Source organism: Cebus imitator, unplaced genomic scaffold (genome assembly GCF_001604975.1).
Source record: "Cebus imitator isolate Cc_AM_T3 unplaced genomic scaffold, Cebus_imitator-1.0 Scaffold83, whole genome shotgun sequence".
Lineage (NCBI taxonomy): Eukaryota > Metazoa > Chordata > Mammalia > Primates > Cebidae > Cebus > Cebus imitator.
The window spans coordinates 5,386,469-5,396,243 of NW_016107398.1; the positions used below are offsets into that span (position 1 = coordinate 5,386,469).

Genomic DNA, 9,775 nt, shown 5'->3' on the forward strand with positions numbered 1-9,775 from the left:
CAATCTCAGCTCACTGCAACCTACGCCTCTTGGTTCAAGCAATTCCCCTGCCTCAGTCTCCTGAGTAGCTGAGACTACAGGCATGCAGCACCATGCCCAGCTAATTTGTATTTTAGTAGAGACGGGGTTTCACCGTGTTGGCCAGGATGGTCTTGATCTCCTGACCTCATGATCCACCTGCCTCAGCCTCCCAAAGTGCTGGGATTACAGGTGTGAGCCACTGCGCCCAGCAGAAAGAAATTTTTCTTACACTTTACATATGTCAATAGATGACTCAATGAAAAATATTGACTGTTAGGAACATTTTAGTTTGTATACACCTGAAACTCTGAAACAAATTACCTTTCTCAGATAGCTTTTACCTTAAATAAGAGATTTTTTTCCAAAGAGGAACTTTAATTCTGTTTCCTGATTTATGAATCTTTATTTCAAAAGTTATCAAAGCATCTTATTACATGAAATATTAGAAATTTGAGAAAAACAAAATTGTTCTTTTAAAAAGAACGTATCATGGCATTTCCCTTTTAAAACATACATTTTAACATTTTTTGTAATTTTGAAATTCATCACTTAGATACAACATTTAGAACAACTTCTGGAAAGTATCACTGAGAGTGAAAATAAAATACAAATTTTGAACAACTGGATGGAAGCACAAGAAGAGAGACTGAAAACTTTACAAAAACCTGAAAGTGTGATTTCAGTGCAGAAGCTGCTCCTGGACTGTCAGGTGAGTAGGGAGACAGCGCCCCGTCCAACCCGCAAGCTGGGGTGATTTGGTCACCTCTCTTGCCCCAAGGACGGGTGGCTGTAGTTTATGGAGACTCTCCTCCGTCTCCCCTCTATTGACTTATTTTCTTTTGTCAATTAGATAATGACCCATTGGTTTTACAAAATTGCAAAGTGCCATTTTGTTATGACAACCAGAAGAATGTATTTTCACAGTTACAGTATTGCCGCTCTTAAGAGGTTTGAGTAGTACTCTTGGGGAAAAAATGTTCAAAGGGAATTTTGATTTAAATCTTTCCAGTTTTCCATTTGCTTAATCCTTTTGCCCAGTGTTCACAAAATTACTCTAAAAATTTCATTCGTTTTAGCATTTCATTCTATGTTTCTTCAGAGGAAAATGATTTCCTTCTACCTATTGCGTATTGTGTTTTTAAAAGTCCACTTAAAAAGACAAAAGAAAAGAAAAAAAAAAAGATTAAAGAAAAAAACAAAAAAAGAAAAAAAAAAGTCCATTTTTCCCTTGGAACCTCTGTGTGAATCACATTTGGCCTTGAGGGTGTTGTCCGTGGTTCAGCTGTGTCTTGCTGCATCACTCAGTCTTTGCACATTGATCCTGCTTCAGCACTGCCCTTAGGGCCGCTGCCTGTGCAGAGCACCTCTGCCATCGCCATCACTACGGGCGGCACGTGCTGTGCTGTTTCTGCACCTTGTGTGACGGCCTCACACTAGTCACTGTCAGGACTGGAAAGTCTGGCCGGACCCCATTTCCATGGAGGAGGTTACAGGATAGCACTGGACATAAATGTGAGCAGCAGCACCACTGTAAGAGGTTTTTTCAGATGGTCACATCCTGTTCCTGCCTCCATGAGCTAGCTCTACTTTAGCCTTCTGACAGCCACCTTGGAGTCCATATCCTTCTTACTGGAAGCCTGCATTCTGCAGTTTGGTGCTGCACTGTCCCCTAGCAGGTGGTTCTTTCCAGAGCCCAGGAGGTGCTTTCACACGTGTCTCTACCTCCAGTTTCTCGTTAGGTGCTCTCGACTTACTCCCTACTGTCTGGTCAGTCCGTCTCAGACCAGCTTCCTTCAGACCACTCTCGGTGCAGGCCTGTTTCATGCAGCTGCTTCCCACCCACTTACCAGCCTCCCCTGCCATTTCCTTCTCATTCATTCTCCACATTGCTGCAGAGGGATATTTCTGAAATACAAAGGGTCACAGCAATCCCCATTGAAAAATCCTTTAGTGTCTCCAGATTGACCACAGAATAAAATCCACGTTACAGAGTGACATTTTGGTCCCTCACCTACAAAGAGTTGCCAAGAGACCTAAGTCAAGTGAGTCTTTGCCCAGTTGTGTGTCTCTCTTTGATAGATAATAGTAGCCACTGAACAAGGCTGAAATGGATTAAATTTAGCTATTCTTCACACAACCTCACTACCAAGTTGTAGTAAACAAATTCCAGACACAATGCCAGCATCCATAGAAACATAGATTAGCAAGCAAGCACTAAAAATGGTTTATATAGGTAAGTTCAGCAAAGCCTCTCTATCCTCTTTAGTGTACCACCCACCACTTCTTAGGAAAGGCAAACATAGTAATATTCCAGAAACAAGAGTCTGTTATTTCTTTATTTATTGATTGTTGTGTATGTGTGACAGAATCTTGCTCTGTCGCCCAGACTGGAGCGCATTGGCACGATCTCGGCTCACTGCAATCTTGTGTCCTGGGTTCAGGCAATTCTCCTGCCTCAGCCTCCTGAGTAGCTGGGACTACAGGCACGCACCACCACACCCAGCTGATTTTTGTATTTTTACTAGAGACGGGGTTTCAGCATATTCAAGCTGGTCTCGAACTCCTGACCTCATGATCTGCCCGCCTTGGCCTCCCAAGTGTTGGAATTACAGGCGTGAGCCACTGCATCTTGCCAAGAATGTATTATTTCTATGGCCAACGTTAGGCAACTAGAATCCTTGGAGTTTAAACTGGATACAGAAACCACATAAGGACTTACCTTAGGGGTTATTGCACTGGGTGAAGGCATCAGGCTACACCCAGTTCTTAGAGCCTGTTCAAGTAGGGGTGGAAATTATATCTGCAGTAGTTTAGCAAATCCATGAATCTTGGGTACATGAAATTTACCAGTGAGAACCCATTTCTAATATTCCTTATATTATTTAACAAGCCAGTAAGGCCAGGCACAGTGGCTTATGCCTGTAAGCCCAGCACTTTGGGAGGCCGAGGTGGAAGAATTGCATGAGTCCAGGAGTTCGAGACCAGCCTGGGCAAGATAGTGAGACCTCGTCTCTGCAAAAAAAAATTTAAAAATCAGCCAGGCATGATAGCACATGCCTATAGTCCCAGCTACTGAAGAAGCTAAGGGAAGAGAGGATTCTTTCCGCCTAAAAATTCAAGGTGACTGTGAGCTATGATCATGCCACTGCAGTTCAGCCTGGGTGACAAAGCAAGACCCCATCTTTAATAATAATAATCATCATCATCCAATTGAAAACCATTTCTAACATTCACTGTGCTTATTAGAAAAATGACTGGTATTGAATGAGACATGGAGCTTTTAAAGAAATTTACAGACCTGCTGCCTGGCCAGCATCATCTCTTATCAGTCTGCATTTGCCTCTGTGCCATTACATATGCTGCTGATACAGAAATCTGTATACCTCCCTCCCCTTGCCCCCACCGTCCACACACAGGTTCTCCTCCATCTTTGTCAGAACTCATTCGAGGCACCCTCCCCCCGCCTTCACCACATGCCCACTGACTGTGCCTTCCTACCTATTCCCGCATTTCCATTAGCTCATTTCTTCCTGTTTTAATTTTCTTTTTTTTTTTTTTTTTTTTGAGACGGAGTTTCACTCATGTTACCCAGGCTGGAGTGCAATGGCACGATCTCGGCTCACCGCAACCTCTGCCTCCTGGGTTCAGGCAATTCTCCTGCCTCAGCCTCCTGAGTAGCTGGGATTACAGGCACACACCACCATGCCCAGCTAATTTTTTGTATTTTTAGTAGAGACGGGGTTTCACCATGTTGACCAGGATGGTCTCGATCTCTTGACCTCGTGATCCACCCGCCTCGGCCTCCCAAAGTGCTGGGTTTATGGGCTTGAGCCACCGCGCCCTGCCTGTTTTAATTTTTTATGTGCCTCTTGGATGCCTCCTTGTAAAAGGCCATAAACAAGGCCACGATGGAAGCAAATAAATAAAACAGGTTTCCTTAGCATCCCATGTAGTATCATGTGACAGACTGCACTGGACTCATCTGTCCACGGGTCTGTCTTCTACCAGCCTGTGGGTTTCTCAGGGCAGGCTGGCACATCAGCATGCCTGTGATACCTGTCACCACCTGTGAAACTTATAGGTGCTTAATAGTTGCCTGAGTATATATCTATTAGTAGACCTAGAAGACTGCTTTTCTATAAATGTTAATTTCTCCTTTTTTCACTATTCTTTGCATATAAGAAATAAAATGAGGCCAGGTATGGTTGCTCACACCTGTAATCCCAGCGATTTGGGAGGCTAAGGCAGAAGGATCACTTGAGACCAGGAGTTCAAAACCAGCCAGGGCAACATAACAAGATGCTGTCCTTTCCAAAAAAAAAAAAGTTATCTGGGCATAGTGTTGCACTGTAATCCTAGCTACTCAGGAGCCTGAAGCAGGAGGATCACTTGAGCCTAGGAGGTCGAGGTTCGAGCAGTAAGCCATGATCATGCCACTGCACTCCAGCTGTGTAAGACCCCATCTCTAAAAAACAAAAACAGAACAGAAAAAAAAAGAAAATGGTGAAAATGATTAATGTATCCTTTAATGACTTATCCCAGTAGAATGTTTCAGTTCAGGTAAGCTTGCTAAAGTGGCTTTCCTCTAAAAATCTTAAGGACTGGAGCTGATGAAGTATTAAGACATTAGGCTTTGAAATATTCTGAAGGACTTCTAAAAGTCGTTGATGACCGGTAAAGGCCATGTTTGGCATTTTATAATTATAATGATCAAGGAAAACTGTGTAATTGACTAGACTGGGGAGGCTTGAGATGAGGTTATTAATCCTTCAAGTTTGCTGCGTCTATACTATAAGCAAGCACAGCTTCTTAAAGAAGCATGTTCATGGTAATCTCAGAGGAATTTAGATATTTTAAAAATATTTAATGCTAGTTCTCAAAGAATAGAAAAGCAGGACTTGCAAATTCTAGTGAATCTCCATAATTAGCAAAAGATTATTTTTAATTCCACCCTGATTTATGTGTCGCAAATTGGAATTTAAAGTAAAACAAATTAATTGCTGGTGCAGTGGGAGTTGGGAAACTTTAAAGGTCCTCTTAGGCCTCAGTGAAGCAAGGGCAGATGACAGGATTATGGGGCCCAATCCATGTTATTCTGCGGAGAAAAAGAAGCAAGCAGCTCCACCATGCGTGGGTATTTGTGTGCTGTTATTGCTATGGGTTTTTTTTTTTTTTTAGACAGAGTTTCTCATTCTGTCACCCAGGCTGGAGTGCAGTGGTGCAATCATAGCTCACTGCAGCTTTGAACTCCTAGGCTTAAGAGATCTTCCCACAGCTGGGCATGATGGCTTATGCCTGTAATCCCAGAACTTTGGGAGGCCAAGGCAGGCAGATCACTTGAGGTCAGGAGTTAGAGACCAGCCTGGCCAACATGATAAGACCCTGTCTCTACTAAATATGTAAAAATTAGCTGGGTGTGGTGGCGTATGCCTGTAGTCCCAGCTACTTGGGAGGCTGAGGCAGGAGAATGTCTTGAACCCAGGAGGCGGAGGTTGCAGTGAGCCAAGATCGAGCCATTGCACCAGGTTGGGCAACAGAACGAGACTCAACGTCAAAAAAAAAAAAAAAAGATTCTCCCACCTCAGCCTCCCAAGTAGCTGGGACTACAAGTACATGCCACCACACCCGGCTAATTTTTGTATTTTTTGTAAAGACAGGGAGGGTTTCATCATGTTTCTCAGGCTCATCTCAAACTCCTGACTCAAGTGATCCACCTGCCTCAGCCTCCCAAAGTGCTGGGTTTATAGGAATGAGCCACCATGCCTGGCACGGCTGTTGTTTATGCTGCCATTTTTCCAAAGTGTGGGTGTGGGTGGGTGTGGGTTTGTTGTTATTTTCTTTTGTCTGCTACACAGTCATTTCTTATCAGTTTTCTTTATAGGGGAATTATGACAACTTATTGGTAAACAAGTGTTTTTAGAAATCTTTAGTTAGTTGAGCCTTTAGGAAAGACTTTTTTTTTTTTTTTTTGAGATGAGTTTTGCTCTTATTGCCCAGGCTGGAGTACAGTGGCACAATCTCGGCTCACTGCAACCTCCACCTCCCAGGTTCAGGCAATTCTACTGCCTCAGCCTCTCGAGTAGCTGGGATTACAGGTGTGCATCAGCATCACCATGCCCAACTAATTTTTGCAATTTTTAGTAGAGTTGGGGTTTCACCATGTTGGTCAGGCTCATCTTGAACTCCTGACCTCAAGTGATCCACCCGCTCCAGCCTCCCAAAGTGCTAGGATTACAGATGTGAGCCACCACGCCTGGCCAGGAAAGACTATTTTATAAATTTAAAGAAGGAAAGTGATTCAGCATTTTTAAAATGTTTTCAGTTTTAACTGCAGATGAAAAATGTTAGATTTAAACTGATGATAAAAGAAACATGCTAACAAATAAGGCTATCAGGGTATGAGGGAGCGAGTTGGGGCAGCAGAGACGGACAGAGGCAGCAGCTGATCGAATCTCATTGGCCCAGGCTATCTCAGAGAACCCGTTTGGTTTCCTGGGTGCCTTTGTAACCAGTCCAGAAGAACGATTTTTTTACAAATTCACCCGCATGTCAGTATGGGTGGATTGTTATGACAGTGAGAAATTTTCTGTTACTATGCTATATAGTCATTTATGTGGCTCTAAATTCTAAAAGCACAGAGGGTCATACAGTGGAAGATTCTTCTAGCTCCATTCTCTGGTCATCCCTTCTCACTGCCAACCTTAGCTGTCAGTTTCTTATGGAACAGATATTTTTTTTTCTACTTTCCAGTCCAGAAGACCCCTGACATTCATTGATGTAGAGTTTGTGATTTCCAAGAGCGACCTGAGGGCTCCCCACATGTAGTAATCTGGCAGTTTTGCTGGACTGGATATCAGTGCTCCGCTGTGAGTCTAGCACAAGAGATCTCATCCCTCACCAGGGTACAAACCCAGCCACGTGCTCAGCCACCCCATGCCCACAAGGCACTCATGTTTCTCTTTCCTTATGGACCATGCAGTGATTCTTACAAAGGATTTAAAAAAAAAAAAAAGGAAGCTGGGATCCTTATGCAAAACAATTTTCAAGAAATAGAACATGAGCGAAGGGTCATTAACTTAAAGCCATGCATTCAGAATACATGCATCTGGATAAAAATGAATGCTAAAGAAAGTGTGCACAAGCACATCCCAAATTTGTGAATTGGGAGACTTGAGGGGAATTCAAAATGAATTCCTCTGAATGCCAAAGATCTCTGGTGTTTTCTAATTTTTCTGTAACGAGCATGTTATGCTTTAATAATTTTTTAAAAGGTTAAACTTTTTCCAAGTTGGATTTCAACTGCAGTCCTGAGAAGGACAAATAAGCAGCTCTGACCGTCCGTCCTCTAAGTGGAGTGGCAATGCTGTTGCTGGCCTCATTCATCTCTGTGTTCAGACCGCTGGCTCCATAGTGTCCTTTTTCATAGACACTATAGGTTCTTAAAAATGTGTTTATAAAGAGTAGACCACGTCAGGGTGCCTCTTATGAGGTGAATTAATAAACTAAGAGGTAGAAAAAGATTAAAGTTATTGCTGACTGAACTACCTATAATTATATAGTCTGTCATTTAAATGATGCTATATGGTTTTTTTGTTTGTTTGTTTTGTTTTGTTTTTTAAGATAGGGTTTCACCATGTTGGTCAGGCTGGTCTTGAACTCCCGACCTCAGGTGATCCGCCAGCCTTGGCCTCCAAAGTGCTTGGATTACAGGCGTGAGCCACCACGCCCGGCCATGATGCTATAGGGTTTAAAGGCACCTTTCAGCTTGTGATTTTATTTGAACTCTTAGCTTGGCACATACGGTGTGTGGGGTATCATCACTTTTTCCAAATGAGAAAATGGAGACTCAGGGGTTTGATGACTTATGCCTGGTCAAACAGCCAGTGCAGGGCAGATGGGGAATGGGCACCAGCTCTCAGACCAGCATTCAGCATTCTTTCTGCTCTGCCATGATGGTTCGGATGTGTTGCCTAGATTCTCCTAAAATACAGAGTTGTGTCATATGTCATTGAACTAAGGGTATCATGATTTAAATATCTTTGGTGTAATGCTATTTAATTATATAATCTAATGGCTTTTTTACTTGAAAAGAGTGAACTCCTGTCTCTGACACCTTATTAATTGTTTTGTAATAATGTACATTGAAAACCTTTTTCTCTTACTCTTCCAGGATATAGAAAATCAACTTGCAATTAAATCCAAAGCACTGGATGAGTTGAAACAAAGTTATCTGACTTTGGAGAGTGGGGAAATGCCATTGTTAGAAGATACAGCATCCCGAATTGATGGGTTATTTCAAAAGAGGAGCAGTGTCATCACTCAGGTACTAGAATGCATTTGAAATGTGCTATTTCTCTTCACATATTCTTTTATCTTATTTGTTGTTGTTGTTGTTGTTACTGTCCTTTAATCATGGAGGCTGTCTATACCAAACACTGAAAAGTTGCTGAGAAAACTAATTGAAGTAAATTAGAGAGAAGCATTTTAAGTCCCATTTTATGCACTGAATAATTAGAGGCATTCCAGCGTCATTGACAGGCTGCAAATCCACTTGGTTATCTTTGTTTTGTCTAATGTACTTACACAGACACAAATATCTCTATACCCCAAACCCAAAAGAGTGTCTGGCATTGTTTCCTGGCAAGATAGACAGAAACAGCAATGAAGCAGTGACCCTATGTATAGGGAGATGCCTCAGGGAGGAAGTGATCCTCTGTCATGTAGCCTGTGTGAGCTAGGAGCTTAGTCAGCTTCAGGAGAACTCTAAAGGTTGGAATAAACACTGCATGGTGTTGAAGAGGCAGTATAAAGGAAGACAGTGTGCAAGACATCTAGTAATCTTACAAAAGGCATGTTGATGTCTGCATTTTACCCCTTCCAGGAGAGTACCAAAAGAGAGAGAGCTCAGGCATCTCTAGACATTGCAACCTTGACATTTTCCCACAACAGAGGGAGAGAATTAAAACACTAACCAATTATAGGTGTGTTCATGTTTCCTAGAGAACCTTCATCATGGGTTGTCACCTACTAAAATCTACTTTCAACCATTTGTACTAACCAAGAGGGAATTGGGAATAAGCTACATGACTGAAATCCATAGGCAACACTCAGCCTCATTCCTCAGTCCTTAATCCCTCAGGAATCTAGCAGAAAAATAAAGCTGAGCTTATTCAGTCATTTGTTAAGCATACATTGTGTGAGGTGCTGTGCTCACTTCCAAGGTTACAAAGATAAATGAGAAAATAAATGAATCCCACCCTGAAAGATCTCATAGGCTAGTGGAAGAAACACACATGAACAGATAATTGCAATATAATAAAAATATAAAGAGAAAATGAATTGAGATAATGCATGTAAAAAACATGCAGATAGTACTGTCATAAGGATAGATAGATATATACATGTACTTGGAATAGAATTGAGAGACCAGAAATAATTGAGGGACCCTCATGTTTATAGTCAATTAATTTTCACCAAGGATTATATGACAATTTAATGAGGGAAAACATTTTGTCAAATATGGTACAGGGACAACCACATATCCACATGTAAAATAATGAAGTTAGACCTCTACATTCTTACAGTATACAAAAATTAACTCAAAATAGATCAAAGACATAAATGCAGGCCAGAGATGGTGGCTTATGCCTATAATCCCAACACTTTGGGAGACTGAGGCAGGAGATCATTTGAGGCAAGGAGTTCAAGATCAGCCTGGGCAACATAGTAAGACCCCCATTTCTATTTAAAAAAA

At 42.0% G+C, this 9,775-nt stretch overlaps 1 protein-coding gene across 11 annotated transcripts in view; it reads left to right on the plus strand.

Moving 5' to 3' along the window:
- SYNE2 (spectrin repeat containing nuclear envelope protein 2) overlaps window positions 1–9,775 on the plus strand; it is a 405,273-nt gene that overhangs the window by 302,927 nt on the left and 92,571 nt on the right. For all 11 annotated transcript variants that reach the window (XM_017533965.2, XM_017533967.2, XM_017533970.2 and 8 more), the window contains 2 exons: window positions 575–730; window positions 8,192–8,344. In XM_017533965.2, coding sequence (XP_017389454.1) covers window positions 575–730; window positions 8,192–8,344 — 309 coding nt within the window. The remainder of the gene's footprint in view (window positions 1–574; window positions 731–8,191; window positions 8,345–9,775) is intronic.